Genomic DNA, 16,089 nt, shown 5'->3' on the forward strand with positions numbered 1-16,089 from the left:
ACCACCTTCCCTGTCAACGGTCCCCATTCACTGCACCTCACCATTCAGGACTTGCGCTTCGAGGGTCTGTCGCCTGTTGGCTTGTTCAGGTTCACTACCTACCATCATCGCATGGTGTTTCTTCTAAGTACTCTACCTTCCTCCTCCGTCGCATGAAGAGTGCTCTGTGGAATCTCCATATCTCATCGGAATTCTCAACTATCCCACATTGAAATCAACCAGGGAGGAGCCCGAGACACCCTATCTATCGATTATCGATTAACCACCTTACCTTTGCTTGCGCTCTATCTTCCTCTCTAGCATGGGGGATACCCAGCATCATCGCATCGTTCCCGGTCTATTAGGCGGCCGTGTGCCTAGACGATAAGGCTCCTGGATACTCTAGATCAGCTGGAACCCTACAAATCCACGATGGATGCCAACGAACGAGAGCCCGATCGCGGTGCCGCGGACAACGACCAAGACTTTGAGCGCGTGCTTGCTGACCTGAACAATCCCGATGGAGGCGCCTACGAGTTCATGTCTCGGGATCTCGAGGCAGGCGAAAAGGCCGACGATGCGGTCGACTTCGAGGACATCAGCGACGGCAGTTTAGCTGATGAGGAGGAGCAACCCCGACAGGCCGATCTCGACAACGACTTGGATGACCTATTCAACGACGCCCCAACCTCTCCTGCGGACGAAAACATAACAACTGGTGCAACTGGGACCGTCCAGCTTGGGTCCGATAGCGTCGAGGGTGCCCCCGATGGCGGTGTTCCGTCGTTCATCTCCGATGCTGATCTCTTCGGCGAGGAGCCGATCGAACCCGAGGAGCATGAAACTCCCATCGTCGAAACCACCGAATCTACCGAAACCCTCGATGCACCGCAATTCCGACCCATCGACTTTAGCGGGGCCAGGGCCGCCTCGGTGGATGATCTGGACGATGTTGATGACGCAGTTCGTGAGCAGTATGAACTGTTCAGAGATGCACAGGATCGAATGAAACGAGCCACGAGCGGTACTCGACTGATTGACCGAGTTGGCGAGACTTTGACCGACAATGAAGCCTTAGAGCTTCTTTGGCCAAACTTTGATCCTGATGAAGTTCCTCGGTTTGCTACACTCATCCCGCAAAAGCGCGCTTTCTACCCGCAAAAAGTGCCACCGAAGCCGCCAAAAGCGGTTCATCCATCGAAGCTCAGTCTCGAACTGGCTGCGGACTCGGAGCGGCTTTTTAAGCTGCCAGGACCTGCGAAGGAGACCAATCCGGAGAGACGCCGTGAATATGCGGAAATCATGGGCCTCCACTTGGTGGAGGACGAGATCATAGAAGAAGAAAGCGAGGATGGCTTGGACTACGAGGACATTGATTGGAATGAGGACGTTGGCGGCGTGAAGATGCGGGACCTGGCAGTCGTATGTCAAGATTGGGACCTGCCCTCACTTGCAGGTTCGGATCAGGAGACACCCCCAGAGGCGCCATTTGAGGAGAGCTTCGAGGATGAGCTGTGGGGTGACGCGACGGAGCAACCGCCTGCCAAGAAACGCCGTCTGGATGATATTGCTATCGGCGGGTCGATGGCGGCCTTTGTCGACGAGTACTTGCCCTTCGATGATCCCGAGGAGCTTACTGCTCAGCTCGCGCAGAAGGTGTTCCTCGCTGGAGACGACCCGAATCTGTTACTGGACCAGCGGAAACCCGACGCCGCAAAGAAAGGCACCGCATCCACGTCATTCCGGATGTCGCAACGACCCCCGCACCAGAGTAGGAGAGAATGGATCACCAGCCGCTACTTCATATCCAACGATGCTGCCTATGTGCGGCTGAAAGAAAACCGATCTCACAAAGTCCGGAGCAACCTGGGAAACTTGTCCGTGGAACACGGTTTGCCAGCCTTGAAGCTTCAATATCCGTTCTACAAGGTGAAACTCACCGCGCGAGAGTCTCGGTCTTTTCATCGCCATCCCATGCATTTTATTCCGAACTCGATCATCCGGTTCAGCAAGCTGGCGTCGGTCAAGCGAAAGAACATGCGAAACAAACCAGCTTCTACCGTCTTCGAAAAAGCAAAGGATTTAACGTTTGGCGACAACTCGAACATGGTTCTCCTGGAGTATAGCGAAGAGTATCCGACCATGCTATCAAATCTCGGAATGGGCAACCGCATTCTGAACTACTACCGAAAGAAAGATAACGACGACACCAATCGGCCGAAGCTGGACATTGGAGAGACGATCGTGCTCCTACCCGAGGACAAGTCACCTTTCTCGATATTTGGCGGCGTCAACCCAGGCGAGCAGGTGCCCACGATCCACAATCAGATGTTCCGGGCTCCCGTCTTCCGACATGAAGCCAAAGGAACGGATTTTCTTGTGGGTGTCTCGAGGACCGGGGTTGGAGGCGATGAATGGTTTATGCGCCCCGTCGAGAACCTCTACGTGGTGGGACAGCAATTCCCATCGGTCGAAGTACCTGGCACGCATTCTCGGAAAGTGACCGATGCGGCGAAGAGGCGATTGCGGATGATCAGCTACCGTATTTTCGGGAAGACGGCGAAGGACGATCTTCGGAATAACCAGTTGAATAATGAGGTCGTTCGACAACATCTCCCCGGATCGGATATCACGCAAAACAGGGGGAAGATGCGAGAGTTTATGCACTACAACAAGGAACTGCAGACATGGGAGCCGAAAGGCGACACAGCCCTCCCTGACGAGCAAACCATGCGAGGTTGGATCAAGCCCGAAGATGTGTGCTTACTGGATAGCATGCAAGTCGGCCATCGCCATCTGTTGGATTCCGGTTATAACAAGGAGGGTAATGATGAGTACGAAGAAGACGATGAGAAAGAAGGGCAAAGCCTGGAAGAACGACTGGCTCCGTGGAACACGACGAAGAATTTCCTGAACGCCTGCCAAGGCAAGGCGATGCTTGCGCTGTATGGGGAAGGGGATCCATCGGGACGTGGCGAAGCATTCAGCTTTGTCCGCACTAGCATGAAAGGCGGTTTCAAAGCGATCGGAGAGAGCGTCGAGGACAAACTGAATGCGAAACGCATGAAAGACTTGGGTGGTCATAGCTACAATGTGGCGCAGCAGCAAAAGGCGTACGAGGAGGCAATTCGGGGCATTTGGGCGAAGCAGAATTCGAGCCTCTCTTCCACGGTTGAGCATGACGAGGTGGAAATGGACATTGACGAGGAACCCGACACGGCTATCCCTGGTCGAACCCCACGGTCGGAGGTCGCCACGCCACGGCACAGCAGCTTTTTCCGGCGGGATGACGACTCCGTGAGTCAGTTCAGCAAGTTCAGTACCGGCAGTCAAAGCGGGAAGGTCCTTCGCATTGTGAGAGACACGCGTGATCGCCATGGGAACAAACAGACGGAAGAAGAAGTGATCACGGACGAGAAGGTTATTCGGGAGTATATGAAGCGGCGCAAGGCCGAAGAACTGAGTCAGTTGAAGTATGTGCCTTCTATCCTTTGGACCGTGACCCGAGAAGCTAACTGTTTGGCAGACTGGGCGATCTCCGGCCCACGGGGGATGCGGACTTCGACGCGAAGCAGAAGAAAATGTTTGCCAAACCTCACACATGCTCCTTCCGGATTCGGTTGGTGTATACTGACATTCTCCAGGCTTCAACTCGAGCTCGAGCGATTACAAAAGAATATCGAGCGGCGTCATGTGCGGGAGAAGGCCAAAGGGGTGCGGGTTACGGATGGATCAACACCAGGAACGCCGGGGTCTCCCCTCGCGGCGCCAGCGAAGAACGTTGGCACCCAGCGGAAATGCGCGAACTGCGGGCAAATTGGCCACATCAAGACCAACAAAAAGTCAGTGAGATGCACATTCTGTCCCGTCATGAGCGAGCGGGGGGATGAGGCCGTCTCCATTCCCGCGGCTTTCTTGTCCACCGCGTTCTCTTCGGCATTTCCTTGAGTACATCTCCTTGATTACACTCGGATTTACATTTCTTATTCACTCGGACTGAGAAGCAGGGTCGATGGGTGGCATTCGTTATTTCTTATTTCCTTTCACGTCAGAGTCTTCTCGCGCGTTGCGCCACCGCCTTCCCTTTTCTATGTTCAGCACAGCCATACCATTTCGCATGCTATGACATGGGCCGTCCAGCGCTGACCGCTTTCTTCGACAGACTCTGCCCGCTCCTGAACGGCAAGCAGAAGCAGGAGGATGGATTTGACAACGCGGCGTTCGCACAGGCGCAGTCCGGATTTGGGATGGGGATGTCAGGGAGTCCGAGTTAAGGGAGAGGAATCAATGTTGTCTGGGTGACAGACAGAGCAGACAGTCATTAGCGGAAAGCTACACGCGTGGGACTATGGTGCATGATGGATGCAATTGTTCACGCTACCTATGGTTCGCATCACCGATGTAGAGTCTCTTCCTTTGCTTCACCGTGCGAATCGACATTTCGCAGGTCAAGTCAAGTCGAGAGAGAGATGGGTCACATCGCAATGGTTCCTTGTCTAGGTATGGCCTAGTTAAAAACAACCAACAAAACAGAATAATATATAATAGCAAGACTACAGATATTGAATGTGGATGAACGACTCACTTGACTTCATTAGGTACACATCATACTACCGACTGAAGCAGAGGTATCAAGTACGATCTGGTATCAACAAACAGAGTCCACGGTACAGATGCGCCCACATGCCAGCATCGTAATATCGGCGTCCTCATGTCTATCCCTTGATGATTGCAGTACTGCAAGGCGAAGTCCGGGCAATAATACCGGCAATTATCAGCTAGTGTAAGAATGTTGATGGAATCATGGAAACGAGGAAGTCGCACCCATCCCGAAAGGGAATCCGGTTGATGGAAAGTGTGGTGGCACTTGCTGGTTGAATGCCGTGTTGATGGAGTTTCGGACTGATGCTCCTTCCCCGAATTGATGATGCTGTGAGGAAAGTTGGGAAAGCTAACGGCGCTAAACCCTACAGGGCATGCAAGTGTTGCAGCGTGTGGGAAGCAGCGATGGGGCCACCCAGCGGGCGGGGGGAGCAACTCAGCAACCACCACGACAGACGGCGCCTGGGCGATTGATGCGCTGATGCGCGTTCCTTCCCCGTCCGACCATTCGCGCACTTCTTCCCCCTCCCCCCCTTCGCGTGCACGCCGCCCGCTCAGCTGTCCCCCTCCTTCTCTCATCATCTATCAACATCTCCAGCTTCTTCCTTTCGACCATTCCAATACCATCCCAATTCTTAGCTACGATCTCTTGTCGCTTGATCGCATCGACTTCTCTTCCACGTATTCCATCCATCCAGAACCCCCTAATTCTTTTCCAAATGGCTCCCAAGAAAGCTACGGCCGCCGCGCCCAAGAAGTCGAGCGCTGCCGCTTCGTCGCATGCCTCCTACCAAGGTGAGTCGCATTCTGCGTATCTCTCCGCCAACGCGTCGAGAGCTCTGCTATTTGATTTCGCTGTGATCGCCTATTGAAACTGACCGTCTCGTGCAGATATGATTAAGGATGCGATCCTGAATGTGAGTCTACTGCCCATGGCGCACAGCGACTGCCCGCCCACTGCCACGAGCTGCCCGACCGACCGTGCCAGTGCATGCATCCCGACTTGCCTGTTCGGGCAGCCTCCGTCGCAACGATTATGTTTTGGAATGATGTACTGACGCGCTTTATCTCGCCCCGTAGCTTAAGGAACGGAATGGTAGCAGGTGAGTAAATTCGCGCTTCTCCTCGTCTCCCTGCTTCGTAGGCGCCACGTCACAAACGGGCGCTTCGCATCTCCAAACCCAACCCCGCTCATGAGCCTCTTCGAAACCATGGCGAATGCTGACCATCGATTCTTCGTGCTATTACAGTCGCCAGGCCATCAAGAAGTATATCCAGGCCAACAATGACCTCGGTGGAACCACCGACGCGGCTTTCAACAGCCACATCAACCGTGCTCTGACCGCTGGGAACGAGAAGGTTTTCACCCGACCGAAGGGTACGTGTCTTAGCTTCCGTCTCAAACCGCACCGCGCAATCCGCGGTGTTATTACTGCAGCTATGCGGTGTTCAAGCTCGTCTCTACCCCATCCACGCATTTGTTTCCTGGATTCTCGATCAACATCGCTGTCCCTGAGCCATAGCTAACGTTTTTCCGACCAGGCCCTTCCGGACCTGTGAAGCTTGCGAAGCCAACCACCAAGGCCCCAGCAAAGAAGGAGTCCGCCGCCGCCACGAAGACTGCCAAGAAGCCTGCTGCGAAGCCCGCCGCCGAGAAGAAGGCGGCTACCACGAAGGCCACCACCAAGAAGCCTGCTGCGAAGAAGGCCGCTGCTCCTAAGAAGACTACCACCAAGAAGGCTAAGGCTACCCCAGCATCGGTACGTTTTCAATCCAAACATACCCCGTCCTAATCCCGTCGTATCCGCTGACCATCTTCTAGGCCCCTGCGGTTGAGGAAAAGCCAGTCGTCCTCGGCAAAACTAAGTCCGGACGTGTCACCAAGTCTAAAGCCCCTGCTGCCACCGTAACGAAGAAGGCGAAGACGACAACCAAGAAAGCCCCAGCGAAGAAGGCCACTCCCAAGAAGAAAGAAGAGAATGCATAGGCGTTTCTTCTTCTCGATGTTTCTCTCTCCATATTTCTGTCGGCGCCTATGATTCTGCCGAGAGCGCACGGCCATGACTCTGTATCTCGTCTTATTACATACCTCGAGCTGTGTATGCGGTTCCGGCGTCGTTGGCGCACTGATCCATGGACGGAAAACCGACGGGGTGTGCTGGATGGGACTTCCGTCATCCGTGACGTGGGAGTCTCTTATGTTATGACATGGTCTTTGCTCGCGGTCTGTTTTTTTTATGTCTTTTGGGGTTCGGGTTCATGTGCGGTCGGGTCAAATGCGGGTGGGGCTGTATTACATAGGGACTCGATATTGATGGTTTCCTTTTTTCCGGTGCAGTGGGCATGGTTATGGCTGACTATGGGGATAATTCATTACCCGTTCAACATACTCAGGAATGACATGCTGCACTCTTTTCATGACTCCTTCCTCTCGATGCTCAAATCGCGGTGATGTGAATGCCTCGCCAAGTATCCGGCGTCGACTTAGAGTACCGAGATCGGCTGTTTGTGCTTTGCGTCCGTCCATCCCATGCTCCATGCTCCATGCTTCCGAGATGCAGGTATAAATGAGTACATGTTCACCTGCCTCAACGCCTGGCAGTACAATGAGTGACCAGACATCCCTGTCTGGAGCGGAATTCCATACTCAAGTAAGAATATCCCCCCTCCATCTCCCGTTACAGATTCTCCCCAAACCCTCCATACACGCCTATCCACCCTTCCTCCTCCCCGTCCTTTTCCTCCGCTGACTCCGATATCGATGCCCTTTGGTTATCATCGACGCCAGACCCACCCGGTCCGCACTCCATAAATCGCCGTGCCACGCCCCACCCGGCCTCCGTCAGCGGACTGAACGCGACCCTCTCCCTCGGCACTGCCATGCCGTACAGGAAGTTCTCGCGCGCCGTCCGTAGCAGCGTCGCGGCGACGGCGCGGTGCCGGAACTGGGGGGAGGTGTAGAGCAGGAGGACGCCGAGATGGGCGCTGTGGCGTGGTCGGCGGGGATTATGTGCGGGTGACGGCGGCGCGGTTTCGTGGGGGGTTGGGAGGGCGGCGCGCCGTCGAGGGGGGGGGAGGGACGAGGGGAGGGTCTTGGTCACTGGGAGGTGGATGCAGGAGGTGATGCGTTCGGCGAGGAGGAAGCCGACGATGCGGCTGGAGGGTAAGTGAAGATACAGGTAGGCTTTGTAGCGGTCTACTTTACTAGGGCCGGCGATTTTCCGCGCGGAATCGCCGTTCAAGTCGAGCTTTTCTGATCGGTGCGCCACCGGCCGCGGTTCCTTGGGTTGCGTCTTGAGAGGTGGCATACAGGGCCGTTCGAACGTTCCCCACAACCGCTCGTCGTCGATGTGGACGGTGCCTAGTTCTCGAGACACGACGTCGAGGACGCGACGGACCGTCCGTCGCATCGTCAGCGTGTCGTTCCTTCGCACGGCGACAATGACGGTCTCTCCGCCATCCTTGGTCTTGCCATGTGATGTGGCTCCCGGGACAACCCTCCCTCGCCATAAGACCTTTCCATCCGGGTGAGAAGCAATCTCGTCGACGAACGCCTTGCTGGCTTCCACCCCCACCGTCTCCTCTTGCTGGCCATGTTTTCGGCAGTAACGCTTGTGCAGCGCACTGTCTTCATTCGACGTGTGCACATATTCCATCCCACAGAGTTTGCAGAGTCGCGTCACATCTTCTGTGCTCAGCGACAGGGTAAGTTGGGTGAGTTTGTTTCCGGACGTCCTAGACTTCGTCCTTCCTCGGGCGGGGATTGGATCGTTGGACGACGTTGCCTCATTGGAAACGAACGCGGTGGGAGAAGGTATCGCATTTCGTATTGCGGCCAGCTCGCCCATTTCTTGCGGGGCGTTTGCGGGCGCGAGGGTCGCAGCTCGGGGCGGAGGACTTGATGGGGGGGACGAGGCGAACTTTCTCCCTGGTGATGACGAGCGACCTAATCCAGACAATCGAGCTGGCGAGGAACTTCGCGCACCGCTCTCCAAGGTCACCGTTTGGCTGGACACCGACTGTGTGCTGGTTTTCGCAAAGAAGTCATCGATGCGGCGCCGTTTCGGGGGTGGTACGGGTGGTGAAGGAGACGGGGGTTCGGCAGGGCGAAGAGAGCGGCGATCCTGCCGGCTGTAGGTTCGCAGCGGAGGTTTGCGTGATTGACTGAACATTGACGATGTGGTTAAGATGAGAGCCGTGGTGCATGTCTGGTATAGAATCACAGCATCAATGTCCGCGTTGGTGGGGGCCAAGTACTGTGACGAAGACAGGATGTGCCAACATTGACGTCCAAGGAGCAGGAAGACGCGTTTAGACCGACGCGTTGGAGCAGTTCGGCAGGTCAGGGGTTTATTGGCACGTGACTATGCGTCAATAATTATTTGAATACCACGTGATCAGGACTCTGAACCATCATCGACTCATAGTCATTATCTCGTTATACCAGACGTGCCAAGCCCTCGATGATTACTAAGGAATAAATTCGCAGTAAGGTTTCAGGGCTTCAGCCCGTCTGGCTACTTTTTGTACAAAAGGTGCAACGATTTGTATGCAACAATAAATAAGTAAAAGAGACGACGGCAGGTGGACCGCCAGCATGGCAGGCTTGCCCTTGTGCTATGTCCTCACGATATTTACTTGTCCTATCACTCTCACACCTTCGTGGACTCTATGTACACTCAGTCCAATTCCGCACCCACGCTCGAGCCTCTTCACTCTTAAGGTGGCACGCGCCCAGTCCCGTAGAGTCGGGTACCTGCCACTCCAAGCACCTGTCGTGCGTCGGCGGCATCGATAATGTCTTTGTATGCTCCGAGGGGTGATGCGCCCTTTTCGGGATTCAGAACCGCGTTGTAGGCTTTGATGGCCTCTTCCAAATCCACATCCTTCTTATCGAGCACGGGTTGAGCACTGGCGCTGGCGCGCAGAGAAGCCAAAAGAGTGAGGATAAGGAAACACTTCATGACTGTCTGGTCCTTGGGGCAGGTACCGGGGAGTTGACTAGCAAAGCTTATAGGATAGAACTAGAGATCATCGTCAGTATCACCGTCACTTCCAAAGCATTCATCACTCACGGTTCTGCAACCATTCGACCAGCGCTGCGAGCCACGGAGTCGACCTTCCTATCGTACTATTTCTCTTGAGGCTGTAAAAAACCTAAATGATTTATAGTCTTCTAATATAATGGACGGCTCAGGCACGTGATTCTAGTTTCAGCTTTATTAGGGACTCACTTAAACTACTGAAAGACGCTCTTAAAACAGGAACGCTCCCGAATACGGACCTGAAACTCGAGGATTTAATTGGTCCCCTTTGTCTTGTGCGCAATAGTACGTAAAGTATGGCCATCTACTCTGCGCACGAACCACTGGTGAAAGTCTCTTATAGATTGAGGAACTTCCAGAAGCTTCAAGGCTGTCTTTGGCTTCACTCTAAGGTCACACAGAGAGAAACTCACGCTGAATGATTTAACGGATGCCTTCCTACAGGCCGCTCCCCTCTACTGAAGAGGAGAGCAACCATGAAGTGGAGAGCAACCATGAAGTGGAGAAAGAGGTGGTATTATCGCCGTCTCTGCGAGGGGCGCGATGGAGCGTTCCCTGCAATACCATTCCTCTTGTCGTCTCAGCGTTTATGCTCCTTCTCTCCGTCATCAACGTCTTCGTAGCCAAACAACACCACAGAACTGGCAAAGAATGCGCCACAGAGACATCCATCTGGTGTATGCCACTGCCTTCCCTATACCTGAATGCCCTGGGCGCGCTGACAGTTTCAGCCCCTGTATTGGAAGCAGTCAAATATGAAGATTTTGATTTCCAGAATGACTTTGGACAACCGAGCATTTACCGCGGGCCGCCAACGAAGGAGCTAGAAGATGAATGGCACAACCTGACATTCAGTGAGTGTTACTGCACGCTGCTCTCCACGTCTCTAGCTTGTCCTAACGAGCCACGCGCTCAGAACACGCGGTCAAAATCCCCGACTCAAAAGTCCACCTTACAAACCGTCATCCAGTCCGCGACCAGCTCGTCCGCGTGACGCCGGATAATGGGGGTCCCGGAGCAAAAGGAGAGCTGGGGTATTCGGCGCTGATTGACGTTTTCCACCAGCTGCACTGCCTCGTCTGTCCTCCTCTGCCCTCCGGCATGCACGCGCTTACCTGAGTCACAGAACCGGATCCGTCAGTACACCTGGCTGCTCACGGGCAACTACCGCAACACCTCTGATCCACTCGACGTGGTCCCTCATGGAAATGTCCCCGGGTCGCCGAACTCGCCGGGAGAGGACCCTCGCCCGCCTATTCCGAACGATTTTATGACCACGCCCTTGGCTAACAGGATTCACATAGATCACTGCATCGAGACGGTTCGGAAGACGCTCATGTGCCATGCAGATGTGACGCCAATCATGATTATGAAGGATAAAAAGGCGCCACTAAAGAAGCGTGCGGACTTCAGTGCGAGGCATAGGTGTAGGAACTGGAACAAGATATCGGAGTGGATGGATGAGCAGTGGGCTGTAAGATGACAGTGGTGAAAGTTTTAGAATGAAACAAGAGAAAACTGTGAGCTAAGAGAGCAATTTTCTTTTTCAATTTTAGATTCCTTCTACTGCCGTAGTGTGTGGTGCAGGTTGGCGTGAGAAGTCGCCGCATGATTACAGCAACGTCCACTGTTACTCGTCGATGGAGGTAGTGTCTCAAGAACGTCCGCGCATCACCGTACTGTATCATCAAGTTCTACAGCGCCTCGTTGACGTTGCCTACACCACTCGGATTAGTTCCTTTCCTAAAGATCGGTATCATCTGAGAGTAGACCATGTACCGTTTTCATTGAAAGCCTTTCCAGCGCGGTATCGGAGCGCATATAAACGTAGAGGTAGCTTAAACCTAGTAAGCTCGCCAACCTTTTTCATTGCATACCGAACGGTCGAGTACTCCACGGCTTATCCGGGGATATCTCCCATCCCTTTAATATTTTAATAGCTTTGCGAAAAACAGGAACATCGTCTAGGTCAGGTTGTAGCGGTAGTAGGAGTTAGTTCACAACAGAGCGAACAGAGAGGCCGCTACTACTCACTGGTACCACCGAGCGTATCTCCACCAAATACTATTCGTACGGTACGCCGGAAACAACAGAAGATCATAAATACGCCTGAGGCCCAACTTTCTAGCCGGAAATACCAACGTCGCGTTCGCCAAGCTACAAACTCATTAATCAAGGCGGTCGAAGAGATCGAGGCGTATAAGGGGTCCGTTTCAGCCACACAACGCCAGCAAACCAAAAAGAGTCGCTGCCAGGTTAAAACAGGACTTAGCCAGACCGGTGCTTCGTACGTTAGTGAGGCGAACCGCCATATCGAGGCGCGTGGTCAGAAGGAGCGGGAGGCGGTAATTAGGAAGGCACAGCGGGACTGGCAGCGGGAAAATCAACAGGAAAAACAGCAGAAACCATCTCCTATACTCGATCAACCTACTAGTACGGAGGATCTCGGTTTTTATATCGATTTACATCCCGAGTTCTGATATATAGATGATGGTAGTCAAATTGAGGTTTTGGTGTGGGTTGAGCGTTTGGTGTGGGAGCACCCACAACCGGGGGTTGTGGGGCGGTCATGGGGCACGGATAAGTTATCGTTTAGACGACATTATCGTTTAGAGTGTAGATTAAGGATCTAGCGTCCACAGTGTGGATGAGGTAAGCTTCAGCTGACGAACCAGGGGCGCGGATAACTGGGCTTAAGCAGTGAACGTGCTTAATCATCACCCCCGCGAAATGCGACATGTCTTTATATCCCAGCTATTTACTGATATACCGTATCTTGAGGGACGCCGATAGACACAAATCACACGTGGAATCCGGGTAAAGGGCTGATGCCGTGATAGAGACACGACGCCATCACCACGGTCCCAGCCGCTCCCGCAATTCCAAAAAGAACACTCTTCGACATCGTCCTGCCCTGCAACTGTTTCTTCTCGTCCATTGTCAGTTCATCTTCCCACTTCATCGTTCCCCTTCTGCGGACGCGTTCATCCAAAAAGTCCAGCTTCCTCCCCGGGCGAACCAGTTCGACAAATAAATTGATCATGTACTCTTTTCCGGTAATCCTCGGCATCAACCACTGCAAAGTCGGGTACATGAAGCCGTCATATGCGTCGAATCGGGTGATATATCCGGTGAGGTCGTGGTGTTTTTTGGCTCGAGGGTAGCGGATTTCCTTGTATTCGTCAAACACCGCTGAAAGTTCTTCCGTGCTCGGTCTTCTGCCGACCGTTTCGCATCGTTTGATCAACCGATTCAGTCCGTTAGCCAAGACGACGACCGATTCGATTCCCTGGTTCCCACCGTACCCTAGGTTGGGTGTCATTTTGTGTGCTGAATCCCCTGCAAGAACAATACGACCGAAGTGCCACTGATTGAGAACCCCCTCTTCTATCGGGCCAAGATGGTACTGGATGCGATTCTCCCAGATATCCCTCCACATAACGGTGCCATTGATGGGATGACTCAGGTACTTCTCTCCGACGGCCACTGCGTCGGACTCGCTGTATCGATGGCAATTCTGACAGTTGAAAGACTTCCCCAGCTTTTCGAAGAACAACCAGAAGATACGGTCTTCGCAAGAGAACAATAACCAGTTGCAATGCTTGTCGTTGCAGTCGATTAGCGATGATTTTTGGAGGCCGGGAACCATTTTGCTGACGCCATACAGACATCGATATTCGCTCGTGAACGCTAGGGGTTGTCAGACAATTAAGGAGAAGTTAGATGAACGAGATGCCAACGTACACATCTTCTCTTGGGCTGGAATCGCCCCAGGCCGTACCCCGTTGGCATGCTTCCACATAAATTCCCTCACCTGGCTATGGACTCCATCGGTCCCAATAACGATATCTCCTGCTTCCATACTTCCATCCTTAAGAAATACCTTCACACCCTTGTCGTCTTGTTCTATCCGTTCAAGTGCCATTCCTGTCACAAACTTCGATTTATTTGGGAGCTTGTCATAGACACCCCGCAAGAATTCCGATCGCCTAAATATCGTGAACCCGTACCCAGCTCTAACGGCAATCAGCAGTGTCCAAGTAAAGCAGACCGTACACTAACCGCTGAGTCAATTTCTCAAAATTATTCGATGCATTAGCCACGGGAGAGCCATCGGGATTGAAATTGTAAGTCCATTTGAACTCAGACCCGAGCTTCTCGATGTCTTCGAGCATCCCAAGTTGGTCCACGACGCGAAAGTTCTGTGGCCAGAGCCCGAAACCCGCTCCTCGTTCCTCAACTGGCTCCAGCGCCCTTTCAAGCAGGACATAGTCAATACCAGCGGCTTCCAACGCGTGCGCCATGAACAGGCCTGCGATACCCCCGCCAACGATGATCGCACGGAATGGTCTGCTATCTTTCTCTGAAGCAGCCATGACTGGAACCACGCGCGCGGATATCAACACTCTAAAGCAAAGAGGTAAAACCAGGGGAAATGCCCTCCACCGTTCCGTGATACAAAAGCCTTCGAACCCTCCTGCAACAGTCGCCGTTTGCTCATATCTGTTTTTGCGGACAAGGTGCCACAGTGGCATCGAATAGCCTCGCTGTGGTAATGGGAGGGGCCTTAATACAGATAATGGTAATGGTACGAATAATAGTGTCTAGAATCGCCTCTTCTGCCGGTGAGAATCCCTTTAGCCCTTCTTGCTGCAACTGAAACCTTTCGAATTTATGGACTTCCTGTTGAATATGAAGGTTTCTTAGTATGCCTTGCACTACATCGGCTATTCTTCGTTCACCGACATCGTGTCTCCATTTGGCTGGTAGCTGGATCCCGGAGGCGCAGGTTTGGGGACGATCTGCATTAATCTAACAGGGTAAGAATCCATCAGAGATGGTATTTATTGGGCGACAAGCATCCCCTGGGTCCTTTTAATATTTGCTAGAAAGCAACGAGAGCAATATCGTGGAGAAGGCGACACTGGTAGCGACCTATATTCCTCTCACACGAAAGCCTGTATCAATCATCGATTAGATAGCTACATCGCGTCGCGTTCCCCTAACTACGTACTATTCTTTCTGTGCAACCTGGTACAGCTGTTCTGGATACACGCATTATGCATGTAAAATTATCAAATCGAAGCTGGACAGTCTTCAGAGCAACAGTGCGAGTGCAGCTTGGGGGGCCCGGCCAGTATCCGCTCTCGTGATCAGCTGCATATATGCCAACTTAGGAAACACTGAGGGGGTAAGGATTGCGCACTTGACTTTGTGAGAGACTCCTGCATACAGCATAATGTTGGGTACCTAGGTTGAATGGAGGAATTGGTGGACCGGGCGTCAGGCGTCAACGGTCAAGAAGAGGAGTGAAAATTGTCTTTCATTCTTTTCGACGTCTTGGCTCCTGAGCTCGCCGCGCTTCGTGCTTCGTATTGATGTCCTGTCCTAAAAGTAATTGAATCCGTTCAATGAGGCAGATCTTAGGCATTGACATCTACGGGCTTAAGAACGAAGCAGCAGTCGTGTGCACAATCGGCTTGCCAGTGCGCAATATAGCCGTATTCCGTATTGCTGCTTATACTTTCACGACCAGCAGCTTCGGCTTCACACCTTATCCATCCTTGTCGGCGATGTTACTGTCCCAGCCGTCACCGCCAGCCAGAAGATAGTCGAGGGAGATCCGCTCGTTGGCTATATCTGAGCTCTGTGGCGACGGGATTCATTCCGCACCGTGCTCGTTTCCATCGTTCAACTCCAATATTGGAGTAGAATCACGCGACTCTGCCCTGTTGGTAAGGGCCTCGGACGGTCATCGCCTTTGCCTGGCATTCGGTCAATCCGCGGATGAGTCTCTTCTTATTGTATTGAAAGCGCTAGTACTTCGGACTCGGGCACTGCCAACAGCTAGAAAATCGCCTTCTATTTCACGCAACCGGAAAGCCCAGCATTTGACGGAAGCACAACAACAAAACCAAGTAGTATCTCCGTGTCAGCTATATGCAGTGGAGAACCTTCTAAAATCGGGTTGTTGCAAGGTGGGTGTGACGGCGAGTACGCATTGGATATTCCGTATAGGCAGTATTGCATCTATTCGTACAACCGTAACAGATGGACATAGAAATGTAAATGTACTTGGTCTAGTCCTTCAAAAGCTATCGAGTATGGAAGCTGGACTCAGTATTTGATCGTTGGAGACTTGTATGGTTGGTTGGCTTGCGATCTTCTCATGAAATGACAGTTCCCTCCAGGGAGCTGTTGTACAAGCGAGGCACCTGCTGACTCCGAAAGGACGATTTAATGCATGAAAGTAATCCATAAGATACATCATACACTTTCTAGTCAAGCGAAGAAGTATATATGTCGACCAGCGCTCCAGATCAGTGATGGGATTTTATTACCGAGAGCCGGAATTCGGCCTTGCTGCATATCCATATGGCCCGCCGAAATACGGTAGATGTCAGCGTCGATTGTCCAATTCAAAGCAAGAGAAAACACTCCGTAAGTTAACCATTAATTAATT

The 16,089-nt window shown here is 52.8% G+C and overlaps 7 protein-coding genes across 7 annotated transcripts; 4 read left to right on the forward strand and 3 right to left on the reverse strand.

The window, feature by feature from the left end:
• Positions 1-56: 56 nt before the first annotated feature.
• Positions 57-4,541, forward strand: P152DRAFT_462461 (uncharacterized protein). Its single transcript, XM_033680354.1, has 4 exons — positions 57-3,452; positions 3,506-3,562; positions 3,624-3,821; positions 4,142-4,541. The coding sequence occupies exons 1-4, from the start codon at positions 412-414 to the stop codon at positions 4,251-4,253; spliced, it is 3,408 nt and encodes a 1,135-aa protein (XP_033530098.1). The 5' UTR covers positions 57-411; the 3' UTR covers positions 4,254-4,541.
• A 583-nt stretch (positions 4,542-5,124) lies between these two features.
• On the forward strand, positions 5,125-6,635 carry P152DRAFT_462462 (uncharacterized protein). Its single transcript, XM_033680355.1, has 6 exons — positions 5,125-5,376; positions 5,473-5,498; positions 5,662-5,684; positions 5,832-5,959; positions 6,124-6,341; positions 6,404-6,635. The coding sequence occupies exons 1-6, from the start codon at positions 5,301-5,303 to the stop codon at positions 6,566-6,568; spliced, it is 636 nt and encodes a 211-aa protein (XP_033530099.1). The 5' UTR covers positions 5,125-5,300; the 3' UTR covers positions 6,569-6,635.
• P152DRAFT_218195 (uncharacterized protein) lies at positions 6,339-7,146 on the forward strand. The gene has a single exon (XM_033674464.1). The coding sequence runs from the start codon at positions 6,617-6,619 to the stop codon at positions 7,031-7,033; it is 417 nt and encodes a 138-aa protein (XP_033530100.1). The 5' UTR covers positions 6,339-6,616; the 3' UTR covers positions 7,034-7,146.
• Positions 7,147-7,259: 113 nt separating this feature from the next.
• Positions 7,260-8,859, reverse strand: P152DRAFT_485398 (uncharacterized protein; the record flags this gene model as incomplete). The annotated part of the gene is made up of 1 exon (XM_033682047.1): positions 7,260-8,859. The coding sequence occupies exon 1, from the start codon at positions 8,751-8,753 to the stop codon at positions 7,260-7,262; it is 1,494 nt and encodes a 497-aa protein (XP_033530101.1). The 5' UTR covers positions 8,754-8,859.
• Positions 8,860-9,285: 426 nt separating this feature from the next.
• P152DRAFT_462467 (uncharacterized protein) lies at positions 9,286-9,655 on the reverse strand. Its single transcript, XM_033680356.1, has one exon. It carries the CDS (start codon positions 9,543-9,545, stop codon positions 9,300-9,302), a length of 246 nt encoding a protein of 81 aa, XP_033530102.1. The 5' UTR covers positions 9,546-9,655; the 3' UTR covers positions 9,286-9,299.
• A 173-nt stretch (positions 9,656-9,828) lies between these two features.
• P152DRAFT_462468 (uncharacterized protein) lies at positions 9,829-11,113 on the forward strand. The gene is made up of 4 exons (XM_033680357.1): positions 9,829-10,303; positions 10,358-10,480; positions 10,543-10,703; positions 10,753-11,113. Exons 1-4 carry the CDS (start codon positions 10,057-10,059, stop codon positions 11,107-11,109), a joined length of 888 nt encoding a protein of 295 aa, XP_033530103.1. The 5' UTR covers positions 9,829-10,056; the 3' UTR covers positions 11,110-11,113.
• Positions 11,114-12,426: 1,313 nt separating this feature from the next.
• On the reverse strand, positions 12,427-14,002 carry P152DRAFT_443708 (FAD/NAD(P)-binding domain-containing protein; the record flags this gene model as incomplete). Its single annotated transcript, XM_033677784.1, has 3 exons — positions 12,427-13,316; positions 13,371-13,642; positions 13,689-14,002. 3 exons carry the CDS (start codon positions 14,000-14,002, stop codon positions 12,427-12,429), a joined length of 1,476 nt encoding a protein of 491 aa, XP_033530104.1.
• Between the last annotated feature and the right edge of the window lie 2,087 nt (positions 14,003-16,089).

Source organism: Eremomyces bilateralis (assembly GCF_010015585.1).
Source record: "Eremomyces bilateralis CBS 781.70 unplaced genomic scaffold P152scaffold_35, whole genome shotgun sequence".
NCBI lineage: Eukaryota > Fungi > Ascomycota > Dothideomycetes > Eremomycetales > Eremomycetaceae > Eremomyces > Eremomyces bilateralis.